Source organism: Serinus canaria, chromosome 10, assembly GCF_022539315.1.
Source record: "Serinus canaria isolate serCan28SL12 chromosome 10, serCan2020, whole genome shotgun sequence".
In the NCBI taxonomy this organism is placed as follows: Eukaryota; Metazoa; Chordata; class Aves; order Passeriformes; family Fringillidae; genus Serinus; species Serinus canaria.
In genome coordinates, this window is record NC_066324.1 from 2,224,730 (window position 1) to 2,238,532 (window position 13,803).

General features: G+C 45.8%; 3 protein-coding genes and 1 non-coding gene across 5 annotated transcripts in view; 3 read left to right on the plus strand and 1 right to left on the minus strand.

The window, feature by feature from the left end:
* MAP2K1 (mitogen-activated protein kinase kinase 1) overlaps nt 1–1,822 on the minus strand; it is a 33,080-nt gene extending 31,258 nt beyond the window's left edge. Inside the window, exon 1 of the mRNA XM_009090062.3 lies at nt 1,530–1,822. Within this exon, the coding sequence (XP_009088310.1) occupies nt 1,530–1,609 (80 nt within the window). The 5' untranslated portion in view covers nt 1,610–1,822. The remainder of the gene's footprint in view (nt 1–1,529) is intronic.
* Nucleotides 1–13,803, plus strand: part of RPL4 (ribosomal protein L4) — a 342,845-nt gene that overhangs the window by 40,476 nt on the left and 288,566 nt on the right. The gene's annotated exons all lie outside the window — the stretch shown is intronic.
* On the plus strand, nt 6,985–13,352 carry TIPIN (TIMELESS interacting protein). Of its 2 annotated transcripts, none has more exons than XM_018914008.3 (8): nt 6,985–7,297; nt 7,656–7,816; nt 8,208–8,301; nt 8,531–8,606; nt 9,759–9,932; nt 10,482–10,545; nt 12,361–12,558; nt 12,823–13,352. In XM_018914008.3, the coding sequence occupies exons 2-8, from the start codon at nt 7,678–7,680 to the stop codon at nt 12,972–12,974; spliced, it is 897 nt and encodes a 298-aa protein (XP_018769553.1). In that variant the 5' UTR covers nt 6,985–7,297; nt 7,656–7,677; the 3' UTR covers nt 12,975–13,352. The 2 variants fall into 2 exon arrangements, with proteins under 2 accessions (XP_018769553.1, XP_009088307.1); XM_009090059.4 differs by having other exon boundaries at nt 9,810–9,932.
* LOC115484179 (small Cajal body-specific RNA 14) lies at nt 11,408–11,542 on the plus strand. Its single transcript, XR_003944913.1, has one exon. It is a non-coding gene; the product is annotated as a small Cajal body-specific RNA 14 (non-coding RNA).

Sequence of the window (13,803 nt, forward strand, 5' to 3'; positions counted from 1 at the left end):
TTGCAGGAAGAGATACGATATTGAGCATATTGGGAGCGAGTGATTTACATCAGGTACTACAAGCAGCGAGTGATTGGTGTATTAGATTTATTCTGTAGAACAAGACTAAAACGCACAGAGATCCCTGAAGACTAAATCAACATATTCCCAACTGCCTTGAGAAAATCGACTGGAAAGTGCTACCCAAGCAAATATAAAAACAGTATTTTTCCCCCTGTCAATCCAGAACAAAAGCTCTGTAATATTTAGATCATAATGCTTAGATACAATCAGTAACTCCTGACAAAGAACAGTTTTTAAACAGCTCACCACTCAGTTAATCATCAAAAGAGTTTGCTAGAAATGTCACAGCTGGAGGTGCTAGATGCTGAATTTTTTATTTTTCGGGAGGTGTTTGCTTGGTTTTGGGGTTACATTTCTTTTGCGGTCGATTTGGTTTTGGTTGTTTGATTATTTTTTTAGATGTTTGGGTGGTTAAAGGAGATCTGAGCCTGTGTGAAAACGTGGCACTGATGAGCACAGAGCACTTTAAAGCCCAAGAGCCGCACATGTCACTGCAAGGCTGCCTCACATCCTCTGTGTCACCGTGGTACAGCAGCACATCGCAGCTCAGTTTCCATCTCCCGGAGAGGACAGCACTGACCATACAGGGGCAGGAATCTGCTCCTCCAAGACACACCTTTGTTTCAAGGCTCACTGAAGGGCTAGCCCGACACCATTGTCTAAAAATCAAGGTGTGAACACTGACCCGTAAACCTCAAATGCAAACCTGCTGTAACATTTCATCACTTGGCGGTGCCGGGGCTGTGTCTGCCTGACCGAGGCCACCGTGCCCACCCACATCCGTGAGAAACGTGCAACAGAGGCTTCACCAGCAACACCATGCAGCCATCCAATATTCACTATTTTTTCCCCCAGAAGTGTCCCCGTGATTAGCTCAGCCCTTCCCACATTTACAGTGTCATGTTTGTGTTGCCCACAGAGGAGCTCCGAAGCTGTTTCTCCACACACGCTCCTGCCGTAGCCAGCACAACATGTCAATTAGTGACAAACAGATCTGCTCAAACTAACGATTGTTTGGGTTAAAGCCAAGGACGAGGCAAAACAAAACAAAACACCTTTTCTACAAATCTGCGGGTTCCAGTATAAATTCTCCCACACACAACGTTTATGAAATATGCCATGGCAAACGTGTAATTTGGCATTACTAGGTAATTATATAAGCTAAGAAGCCAGCAGACACCATTACGGACTAGGAGAAAGGAGTTATACAAGTTTCCCCCTATTTTTTCACCAGTTTTTTTTTTCCCTCGCCTATGTGACAGAAGTTTGTTTACTGCCGAAGGCAGCATCCCCTCACTCCGCGGAGGGCACGGCGAGCATCCCCGCCCTGGGGTTCCCGGGAGTCCCGCCCGCGGTGCTGGCGGCAGCCGGGCCGGGGCGTGCGGGGCAGGGCGGGCTCGGAGCACCGCACCCCGCGGACAGCGCCCGGCCCGGGCCGGCCCGCACCCCGCCCCGGCGGCACTCACTCCGCAGAGCTGGTCCCGTTCACGGCGGATCCATCCGGAGCGGGGTTCAGCTGGATCGGCCCGGGCTTCTTCTTCGGCATCTTCGCCCGCACACGGCGCGCAGGGGAGCGGACGGAGCGGCCGCGGCCCCACTTCGGACAGGTCCGAGGGACTTCCTTAGGCGCGGCAAACTGAGCGGGGAGCTGCCCTTCGCGGCGGTGCCCCCGCGGGCTGCGGGCAGGTGGCCGTGCGGCTGCCGGACCCCGCTCCGAGCGCTCCGAGCTCCGGCGGGCACTGCCCGGGATCGGGATGTGCCCGGCCGGGACCGCGCCGGCGCGCGCCGCCCGCACCCGCCGCACGCATGCGCGGGGAGCGCGCGCACGCGCACGGCGGGGAGCGAGGCCGCGGGAAGCGCTGCCCTCAGAGCGCTCGTGCCCTCAGAGCGCTCCTGCCCTCAGCCTGCCCTGCCCTCAGAGCGCTCCTACCCTCAGAGCGCTCCTGCCCTGCCCCAGGCCTGCCCCGCGGTCGGCGGCGGCAGGGGCAACAATCCTGCCCGGGTAGGGTGGGCAGGCCTGGCACCGGCTGCCTAGAGGAGCTGAGGCTGCCCCATCCCTTGGAAGTGACCAAGGCCAGGCTGGACGGGGCTTAGAGCGCCCTAGGATAGTGGAAGGTGTCCCTGCCCATGGCAGGGGGTGGCACTGGGTGGGCTTTAAGGTCCCTTCCAACCCAACCTATTCTATGATGACTTAAACAGAACCTTGCTTTAACACCAGCTTGCTTCCACAAATCGATGGAGGACTGATTTTTTTTTAAGAGTCTGCCACTTAGTACTAAAGGATGTACGAACTGCAGTATTACAAGCAGTGGGAGCAGAGGGATCCAGAGGAGAGGCAGGACAGAGGTGTCCTGTGCCATCGGCTGGACCTGGCACAGCACAGGTCACTCAGCCCAGGACGCGTGGGGCTGTCACCAGCCACGGGCCAGCGGGGCACGGCACCCCTGGGCAGAACAACTGTGTGTCCGTGCCCCAGTGGGCCCTTCTGGGGCAGCAAAGGTGCTTTCAGAGCTATCCATCTATCTATCTATCTATCTATCTATCTATCTATCTATCTATCTATCTATCTATCTATCTATCTATCTATCTATCTAATCTCCTTACTATGGTCAGTGGAACGTGTTCTTCCATCGCAGTTCTCTCTCCACCAGGGAGAACTGGATTGTAAAGGTGCTGTTGTTTGGCTGTGGGTCTTGTGGGGGTTCAGGGGCAGGATATGGAATATTAAAGCACCCAAAGGCCCTGTTTGGATAGCACAGCCAGTCTGGACACGCGTGTGCAGTTAACTGTGACACATACATTAATCACATGATAAGGTTCAGGAGATAAAAGGAGTTCCATGCATTTGACTTCCGTGAACAGAGTGACACTACAATCCTGCCTCTACTGCTCAGATCTGTAAGGAACTTTGCTAAAGTTTGAGTTGCTTTATAAGATTAATTTCTCATTGTCTGAATCCAGCAGAAGTCAGCTGAAAACTCTTTTAAGGCCTGTGGGAGTTACACAGTGAGAAGGGCTTATGGATTTCTTCTGATTTCTGACACAGCTGAGAAATTCTTTCCCTTGCTGCTGTACATTTCTGTACCACACAGTGCTCCATCTGTCAACAAACACAACACATGGAGCAGAAAAGACTCTGCAGTTACTCATAATTTTGCTTAAGTGATAAATGAAACCTCTCACAGACACACATGAGCTGAGAAGTGAAGCAACACCGAGGAACCCAGCACTGAGGTGGAGGTAGTGCCTTGGTACTGGTAAAAGAGTGAAAAACCAGTTTCTTTGGCAGCTCCATTTTTTCCTGAAATTCCCTAACTGTTCTTTTCATGTACAAGATAAGTGAATACACCACCTGAATGAATAACATCTTTCCAGCAGTGGACAGGTTTTATACTCCAATGAGTTGATTCAGACACCAGAAGAAGTGCAGAGTTAATTCCAAAACAAAATTTCTGCTGTGAATACTGTGGATAAAGAACCAGCCTGAATTCTGTATGATTTAAATTTCTGTGGTTTGCAAAAGTACAATTATATTTTAATCAAAGTAATCATTAATGTTTTTACAGAAACTGAAATGATGAACAAGGTTCCCCATATATAATGAAAAATGCTGAAGAGTTCCTATCATCTTTTCCATCTCTAAAATAAAAATAATTTTTTTTCACAGCTTTGCCATTAAAGACATATTCCCTCTTTCCAACTCCAGATATTAAGGGACAGCTCCCTCCTCTGGAGTGCTTTATCCTTGCACTGAGAACACTGGACTGTGAAATTACTGATTGCATCAATCTCTTTTTCAAATCCCTTTGACCAAAGCACAAAACCCAAAAATATCTTGGATTCACTGTATCTAGAAATAAATTCATGGGCATATGGTTTGATGCCACTGCAGAAATAATTTCTGTACTGTTGTCTGTAAAACAAAGAGGTTTAACTTCAGGGCATTAGTTACTATAAATGAAGTGCATTTCCCCAGCCAAAACAGAACACACCTTTTGGAAATTGGAATATTCTCTGTGGAAGGAACTGTGTTTTGCTGAACAAACAGGTGTTTCTGGAGGTGAATCAAGAGGAAAAGATGAAGAAAAAAGAGAAGGCGCTGTCATTTCAGCGAGAGGCTTCTGAGCGGGGAGACCTTCTGATTTATTGATCTCACCACTGCTTGGAAAAATAGAAATAATTTGTCTCTGAAAACAGAAGTGGAACAAAGAAGCTTGTCTTCATTACCACTTTTTTCCCCTTATAGAAACCAAAATTTTGCCTAATTTCTTGCATGAAAAGAAAACCACAATTACTATGTAGATCAATTGCATCTAAATTAAGCCAACTTTTCAAACTTGATTGCCACACAGAGCTGCATATTTTACAGCCAAAACATGTGCACACAAACTTCTATTTGGAAGATTTAATACTTCTTATCTATTTAGTGGTTAGCAAAGCAAATTTGGGAAATAATTAGTCCCACAAAGCAATGGAATTTAAGAAGTCTGGTTCGAATTTTAATAAAATTGGCCAAGAGGATCAAAAATTATTTGAAGGGAGCTGACAGAGAGCCTGACAGAGATCACACCTGCCTTGCACCTTATTTTCCTCAAGAAACGCAGATTTAAAAGAGCCCCGTGGATCACAGCACAATTTGAATGCTTTGTGATATACTAAAAGCTTAGAAATTAACGTTTAAGGTGGCTGCATAATATCAAATTTAGATTAGATCAGCAAGGTATAAATGTAAATAAGTATAAATTACAAATAACTGAAATTCGCTTAATCCTTAGGATGTGACTTCCCATTAAAACAGGTACAATGGGAGCAGTTGTGCTGAGGGTTTATGGCATGAACAGCTTTGCCAAAACGATATTTGAAGGGTTTTTTGCTGAGCAAATTCTGCTCCCTTAGGAATAAACCCCTTCAAGCGTGGAAGCAGGCAATTATCCATTTGACAGATTTGCTTTGCTGTATATTAGGTGTAACAAAGCAGGAAATGAGACTGAAATATAAAATAAGGTGCTAATTTTCTGCAGTTTTTCTAATGAAATTACAGTAATCAAACAGAAACAAGCAGTAATATTTCCTTTTCACCTGAACTAGAAACCAGAAGTGTTTTCTAGAATGGAGGCAACCTGTGGGGAGTGTTTTGTTTGTTTTTTTTCCTGACTTATTATTTTAGCAGCATGTGGCTGGTTATTCATTTCCTGAGGAAAAACCAATAATCAATGCTTGCCAGCATTTGCTTTTTATTTAATTAGGACTGGAAAGAACCACCTAGGTCATCAAGTCCAGATTCTAATTAAACACTCTTCAAAAATATTGATTAATCAAAGTCGCATAAATATGGTGGGTTTTATAACCCTGTGTCCTCTGCAGAGATCGTAAGTGATCTTCTGATTTTTTCTGGTTTTTTGTTTGTTTGTTTGTTTGTTTGTTTGTTGGGATTTTTCAAAGAGCAACTATTATTTTCAATGCAAAGAGCTCATCATGTAGATATTTGATTTTCAGTAATTTTATATGACAATTACAATATTTTGTGCTGGAAATTAGCAGCACTTGATCTATGATTATTATTAAATCTCTGTGTTAATTTTCATACTTCAGCTGCCTCGATCGATTGAAGAAATTGGCCATATCTAAAAAGATAAGATTAATTGATCCCGTGCTAAAAAATCCATTAGTGTGCTTCCCCTATATTTAATATATCCTTGATTATAAAAGATGCTGCAATTGTGAATACACATTTTAAACATCAACTGTTAAAAAAATTTTAACCAGAAAGTAACTGCAATTGATTTTGTCGTACTAGAAAGAATACATTAAATTACCAGAAACGTATGTCAAATTTGAATTTATAGAGAAATAAGGGAAAACCAATTCCTTTAATGGATTAATATTTTACATTAATTTATATAGTTTTGTTTAAACAAAAAAGACACTATAATTTAAGTCAGATATGCTTCTATGGACTGAGCTGTAAAAATATCAGAACAATTTACAGCTCCAACTGCTTTGGAGACAGGAGCCTGGAGCCTCTCCTGTTGTTCCTGCAGCCCAAATCCTTACATGGCATTTTATGTGCACAGCTGCCAAACCTCTGAGGCCTCAGCATATTTATTCCAGCCTGGACAACTGCAGACTGTTCAGTTGTCAATTCCCAGAAGGCTTTGTCTGGAGAACATCTCAGGATGGCTCGCTGTCCTGGTCCTGGGCTGAGCCAGGGTGGGAATCCCTGACCTGCACTGGGGGCAGCCTGGCCACAGGAGCAGGGCACTGTTGGTTTGCATCACTGCATTTTTATTTTTATTTTCCCTAATAAAGAACACTTATTCCTTATCCCACATCTTTGCCCCCTAATTTCAAAATTATAGTAATTCAAAGGGAGGGGGTTTGTATTTTCCTTTTCCAGAGAGGTTCCTGCCTTCCTTAGCAGACACCAGGATGATCAAGGGGATGGAGCACATCTCCTGTGGGGAAAGGCTGAGAGCTGGGATTGTTCAGCCTGGAGGAGCTTTGGGGTGACCTGTGCCCTTCCAGTTCATGAGGGGACCTTATAGGAAGGATGGAGAGGGACTGTCTACAAGGATCTGGAGAGACAGGGCAATGGCTTCAAGCTGACAGCTTAGGTTTAGATAGGATATGGGGATGAAATTCCTCCTTGTAACGGTGGCGCAGCCATGCAGCCAGATTGCCCAGAGCAACTGTTCCATCCCTGAGTGTCTAAAGCCAGGTTAGACGGGGCTTGGAGAAAGCTGGGATACTGGAAGGTGTCCCTGCGGAACGCGAGTGAGATGATGTGTAATGCCCTTTCCCACCCTGGACATTCCCGGACCCCACAGTCCCGGGACGGCCTCAGCCGCCTCGCCCCGCCCACTGCGTTTTGGCGCCAAAACCCCGAGCCGCCGCCTTCGGGAGCTCGCGAGACTCGGAGCTCTCGCGGGACCCGGCGCGCGCGGGGGTGGCCGCGGCCCCTCAGCCCGGCCCGCGATTCCTTCGCGGCTGGAGCCGCTCCGGAGAGCGCTCCTGGAACAGAGGAACAGATCCAGTCCTGCTATTGCCTCAGCCCGGAGAGCGCTCCTGGAACAGAGGAACAGAGCCAGTCCTGCTATTGCCTCAGCCCGGAGAGCGCTCCTGGAACAGAGAAACAGAGCCAGTCCTGCTATTGCCTCCGGCCGGGAGCTCTGGGTCAGCTTCCCTGGAGCATCCGGAAGAGGGGACTCCTTCTCCAGACCGCGTTTCGGAGTGGGTGAGCGCCCTGTGAATTTGGGGAATTGCCCCTCCACCCCTGGAGGCTTTGGTGGGGGATGTGAGCAGCACGCTGCTCCATGGATAAGCGCTGTGGTCAGGAATCCACTTATTTAGGTTAATTCCTGCCACTCCCAAGTAACTTTGACGAGTTGAAACATCACAAACTCTTGTTTTATTCGGCTCAGCAAGGCTGGGTTGTGTTATCCTCTCTATGGTATCTGCTGTTTAACTTGTATGATGATGAGGTTGGCAGATCTGTTCCTGAAAAAGCTGTAAATGTTGTATATAATTGACGTTTATCCGCTTCTGTGGCAGCCTCGCTGCTTCTCTTTAAATGCTTTTGGTGTTTTCTGCAGGAGGGGGAAATAAGGCTTCTTCATGGCAGTGCTAGATCCTTTAGAGAACAACTTGTTTGATCTTCCTGATTATGAGAACACAGAAGACGAAACATTCCCACCTCTTCCACCTCCTGCCTCTCCAGGAAGAGATGATGCAGAATGGGCTCAGGCTAATGGAGGTGAGCACCCGGGACCCCTAAAAATCCCATTTTAATGCTGTGCAATCGAAATTAGTGGTGTTGGACTTCAGGGCCTAAAAATAGGCAGAAAACAAACTATACATTTAAAGTGTCAATCATGTGATGATTTCCAGCTTGTGGGAAAACTTTATTTTTGTAGAGTCCATGAAAATATGTGTACAAAGGAATAATTAAAAAACTCAAGCTCCTCTGACAAAATGTTGCTACAAATAATTATGCAGCTATGATCTATAGTTACTCTTTATGACTTGGCTTTTAGAAGAGATAAGAGTGTTGGATGTGCTCTCAATGCACTTGTCAGAAATACAAGTAAACTTAAAATGTACAGCAATTGCTTTGAATACTTAAATGATGCTGTTCTCTTCCCCAGATCCAGATGGAAACCAGCAGTCCCAAACAAAGGATTCTGCTGTGACCACACAGAAGGCAGTAAAAAGACCAAGGCCTAAATTAGATGCCCAAAGGTAACTTTATACAGAATATTTCTTTGTGTGCTGAGTTTGGTGTACGGCCGTGGGAGAAAATGATTAAGGTACCTCTAAAACTGGTGTGAGTTCTTTATAAGCAACAGAAAAAAAATCCAAGTTTTAGGCTGTATCAAGCAATGTGAGAGTATTTTCTTTATTTTTTTTTAACTTGTTAATTGAAAGAAGAAAGTAGGTTTCAAATAACTCCCCCAATTCCTATTCCCAGGTTAATTTCAGAAAGAGGGCTTCCAGCTCTGAGACACATGTTTGACAACGTCAAGTTCAAGGGCAAAGGGCACGAGGTAAGAGCTGGTGAGCCTTGGTTTTGTTTCCTGGGAGGTGAATGTAGGTTTGCTCGAGTGCTGCCCATCTGATATGGGGAGCATTCATAGGACTCTTGGCAGCCAGCTTCCCAGCAGTACCTGGACAAGCCCTGATGGCATTTGGAGCTGCAAATTTTAAAACAAACATGAAATGCTTTTATTAAAATCCATCATTTGATCATAAAATTCTTTTCCTTAACTCTAAAAGTAGAATATCCCATCTGTGACTCTTGTATTGTCCATACCAGCAGGGTTTTGAATACCAAAGTTTTTTTTGAAAAGTGTGATATAGCACTTGAGCAAAGAGCAAGCAGGACTTTCTCTACAGGCTCTCTTATTGTTTTGGGTCACTTCAACATGCAGAGCTTATTTTCCTTTACATATCATTATAGAGCTGGCTGTAGATGGGGAGGGTCGGTCTCTTCTCCCAAGTAACAAACAGCAGGACAAGAGGAAGCAGCCTCACGTTGTGCCAAGGGAGGTTTAGGTTGGTTATTAGGGGAAATTTCTTCACCAGGAGTGTTGTCCAGCCCTGGGAGGCCTGTGCTGTGGAGCCATCGTCCCCAGAGCGATTTAAAAGACATTCAACTGTGACACTTGGGGACATGTTTTAGTGATGGCCTTGGCAGTGCTGGGGAGTTCCTGGGCTCTGTGATCTTCAAGGACTTTTCCAACCCAAACAATTCCATGATTCTCCTGGCACACTGCAAGGACACCTGTGCATCTCTGCTTTATGTGTTCTCATTACCACTGGAGCACAAAGGAACTGGGCAGTAGTGCTGAAAGATGCAAAAACCTTTCCTAGATCAGCCTAATTTGGTGTACCTGCATTTTAAACATCAGGATCAATGATCAATGCCAGCTGTGCCCCTGTGGATTTATTTCAGCCTGAGTTCAGCTCTGGTTGTTTAAGGACAATGCTTCAGGACTTGCAGATGTTTTACAGGATATGCAGATGTTCCCCTGAACTTGTGTCAGTGCTGTTCTCACAGCCTGAGCTTACTCTGACATGGATGGTGGGAGGAGGAAGGAAGGGTTACCCTCACATAGGTACTGCTGACGTTTTGCAGAGACTGGCAAGCTGCAGATGCTCCCTGTGTTCAGGAATTGCTGTCCCATTCCCCTCTGCAGTCTCCCTTCTCTGTCGGCTGTAGCAGCTGGGTGTTGTGTTTCCTGCTCCAGGCAGAGGACCTGAAGACACTGATCCAACATATGGAGCACTGGGCTCACAGACTGTTCCCAAAACTGCAGTTTGAGGATTTTATTGACGTAGTGGAGTCTTTGGGAAACAAAAAGGAGGTTCAGGTATGTGTTTCTGTCAGCTCTTCATGGTGTTTGGAATAGTGCAAAAAGTAGGTTTAGGGGATCAGTTATGCAGCAAAAGAAGACTTAGGTTGTGCATGCTGCTGAGAAGTATAATGTTATTTAAATAACTTTCTCTCAATTTAGAGCTTTGTCTGGTATTTATGTTTATATTTAGATACAACCTTTCTTTATTTGAAATAATCCTCCAGAGAATTTGCTTCAGCATTTTCAGGCCATCTTTAACCACAGCAAGTAGCTTAACCAGCTGGAACTGGTTGAGGGTTTGGGTTTTGTTTGGTTGATTTTTTTTAATGTTTGAACCTGCAAAAGAAGGCTGATAAAGAATTCAGCTTCACCTGGCTGGGTGATAGATGAAGGACTGGGAAGATGATCACAGCACTGAAGGTCCGTGTGTGAAATGGACATGAAGTGAGAGTATTTTCTCAGAGTAATAAAGTGTAAAATTGCTGTGGTTTTCCCATGCTCCCAAAGTTGAACATAAAAACCTGCTGCCGATGAAATACCAGTCTTTTAATGTCCCACCTGCAGACCTGCCTCAAGCGGATTAGACTTGATCTTCCTATTTTACATGAAGACTTCAAAAATAATGAAGGTATGCTCTCTCTGCTGTTTGTTCAGTACTTCAGTGCTTAAAATGATTTATTTCCCTTCCTACTGCCCAGAAGTGAATGGTCATGATAGGCTTTCTTAGTGTAGAAGAAATTGTTGAGAGGTCTCTGCTTTAAAACCAGGCTTCTGTGAGTCTTACGATGACACAACTGAACTGGTGCTTGCACGTATATATGTAAAAATAAATAAAATTGCATGGTCTGCTGAAAGAAAATGGAAAATGGGATTAACCAGCATTGTTAGAAATATTCTTCCAAAAAAAACCCTGAAACTGCAATTATTGAGCACACAGGTTTGTGTTGTACTCTCACATGAGTGCAGTCTGGAGAGCTCTTGGATCTTATTAAAGCCGGAATCACAAACTCCTGCTGATTATTCTGTGAGGAGTTGCAGTGCAGTCAGGGGGTGGTGTCCCTCATAGGCCCTCATAGTGCTGGGGGCACTGTTGTGTCTGTCAGAGCTGGCACACAGCTCTGGGACAATTCCTTCTGCCAGGAGGATCAAAATCCAGCACTTACTGAGGATGTAAGGCAAGTCTCTTCCAATCAAAGAGAAATTACACATAAACAGTTTTTTAATTAAAGAGGGAGTAGAGTTCACATGGTAGCTTGTAAAAAAAACTTTAGCAGTAGAAAGGAGGGAATTTCATTGTCATTCCTAAGGATCTGTGCAGGGTTTTACATTTCTACTGTCAGTCTCTTTTGAGAGCATTATCTGCCCATTGTCCCATTTGTCTCTATGTGAACCTCAGCCTCCAGCCCAGCCAGTGCTTGGGAGTGGTGGATGAGTTCATGTGTGGAAACAGCTGGCCTGGGCTTCGGGCTGCCTCGGGGCAGCTGTGACACGTGGCTGCCTTCCCTGCTGCTGCAGTGTGAGAGCTGCACTGCAGCCAGAGGCAGCCACGGACAGCAACACAAGTGGTTCCTGCCGACAGCGTCTGCAGAGAGATCGGATTGTTCTGTGCGATGGTTCCACACACTGCCCTGCCAGCGGGCTGAGAGCTGAGCTGCTCTCAGCTGGGGGATGAGGGCACTGCTGCAGCCTTCAGGGGAGGAGCTGTGTGAGAGAAAACCTCAGGCTGGGGTGTTATGTTAACAACCCAGCCTTTTTGTCTGCTCTCCTTTCTATTCACAGGCTTAAAGTGGTGCAGAGGCCTTGGGTGCTCTGCTGCTCTGTGGGTGGGTGAAGTTTGTCTAGCTCAACTGCCTCCACTTAGCATGTTTCAGTGCTGGCAGATGAGTAAATTTTCTGTTACAGAGCACACTGAATTCAGAACTGACTACTCAATGTATGTGTTCAGAAGGGATCTTAAAACCCATCCTGGTCCATCCCCTGCCATGGGCTGGGACACCTTCAATTAGTGTCACACAGCCTGGCTTGAAAGGTTGGAATTCTTCCTGTAGGACTCCTGCCACTTTCTAAATGACAGTGTTTTATTAGTAGTGTTAGGAGGAAAATTACCTGGCCCTAAGGATTGCCTGGATTTCCTGTCCCTTTTGACCCTTCAAGCACAGCTGATCTTGCTAACTCAGTACACAGAGCTGTGCCTCTGCACTCAGGCATTGATTGTTTGTGTGTGAGCTCTGAGCACTTGTGCCCTTTGAATACTGGGGATTTGGGTCTAGGCAGAAGGTTTCCCATTAAAATGAAATCATGGAATGAGTTTCAGCTGTCAATACAAAATGTAGAACACAGCAATGCTTTCAGAATGTTCTTTTGACTGATGTGTTGTGGATCTCTGTGGGTTTAAATATTGATTCTGCCCCTCTTCCTCGTGCCACCCCTCCTTTTTAACCAGAAGGAGAAGGGGAAAGCAATGGGCTGGATGCAGCTGCTGAAGATGCCCATTCCCCCTCTGGCAGTGCAGAGGAGCTGAATTCCCTGCCTGGGCCGAGCCTGACGGAGGAGCAGCAGGAGCGGATGAAGAAGAACCGGCAGCTGGCCCTGGAGCGGAGGCAGGCGCGGCTGCAGGGCCTCAGCCAGTCCCAGCAGCAGGGTAAGGACCCCATTTCTGTGGGAACAGGGGCCTGAGCTGCTGGCTCACAGCCCTTATGGCTTTCCTAGGAGTGCTGCAACGTGCAGCTCTCACATTTTAAGTTTTCCTGTAGTGGTTGTACCAAGCTGTGACAGCTTTTTCTCTGGTGAAATGCAACTCTTATCTCTGAGCTGCCTTTGCCACAGCCTGGGATTCTGGTGATGGAAGCATCAGTTAAACACAGCAACATGGTCTGCACATGATTTTTCTTTTTTTTCCCAACAGAGCTCCCCAGCAGTTACTCAGAAGAGGAGTTTGACAGCCCAGTTGCTCAGGATCCCCCTGACCTTACTGAAGACACTCAGGTTCCTGCAGCCAAGGATGCTCCCCCAGAAGATGGAGATGATGAATTGGGATGTGCCAGGGAAGAGCAGTAGCTCCCCCACACCGTGAATGCCTTTCTTGACCAAAAGACTCCCTGCTTTAAGTACTTTCATTATACTGAAATGTTGCTGGCTCTTGGCACTCCAGAAGCTTCAGGGAAGTCTTTCTCATGGCACCACTGAAGGACAGAACTCATCCCTGGAAGCTGCAGGGGAGCAGCTCAGTACACCAGGAAACAGAACAAAGTTCTTCAGCTGCACTTGAACCATCTTTTCCACCTCCCAAAACAATTTCTAGGACATGTTTATGAGTTTTTGGACCTACTTTGAATATAGTTTATAATTTATGTTAAACCAAGTGAACTGGGATGTTGATGGATTAAGTTGCTATTAAAGGTGTGTTTGGGGTTTTTTAACAGGCCTTTTAACAGGGGTACTGGATTTTTTTTAACTGCTTATTCATTACTTACATATTTTTCATATAAAATGGAAGCTATTAAATTTCAAAAGTCAAACCTGAAATTCTTGTATGAGGCTGCTACAAGGCCAGGGTCTCACACCTCCCCATCCCTTGGGTCAGATATCTCTCCCCAGCCAAGCACCTCCCCTCAGGGAATGAGACCTTCCTTCTCCTGATCTGCTTGAGCCTCTGCTTCATCCTCTTCTTAGAGTGCTGGTTTTCCTTACACAACAGCTTTTCTCTTTTTGGAATGAAGAGGAATCACCCCTTCTGATAAAGGGGTAAAAAGTACTGAATTTCCACACACTGAATTAAGCCACTACCCTCAGGGCAACAGGTGTTACTTCATGAAGGAATTTGCTTTTTATATCCTTGTAGGGAAGAAGGAGGTATTTAGGTTTTAAGAACTTAATTTGTGAACAA

Excerpts from the sequence above, each read along its gene's own strand:
- TIPIN (XM_018914008.3), top strand. The coding sequence starts at position 7,678 with ATGGCAGTGCTAGATCCTTTAGAGAACAACTTGTTTGATCTTCCTGAT. Across the intron at positions 7,817-8,207 it reads ATGGGCTCAGGCTAATGGAG|ATCCAGATGGAAACCAGCAG; the intron begins GTGAGCACCCGG and ends TCTCTTCCCCAG. Across the intron at positions 12,559-12,822 it reads CAGCCAGTCCCAGCAGCAGG|AGCTCCCCAGCAGTTACTCA; the intron begins GTAAGGACCCCA and ends TTTTCCCAACAG.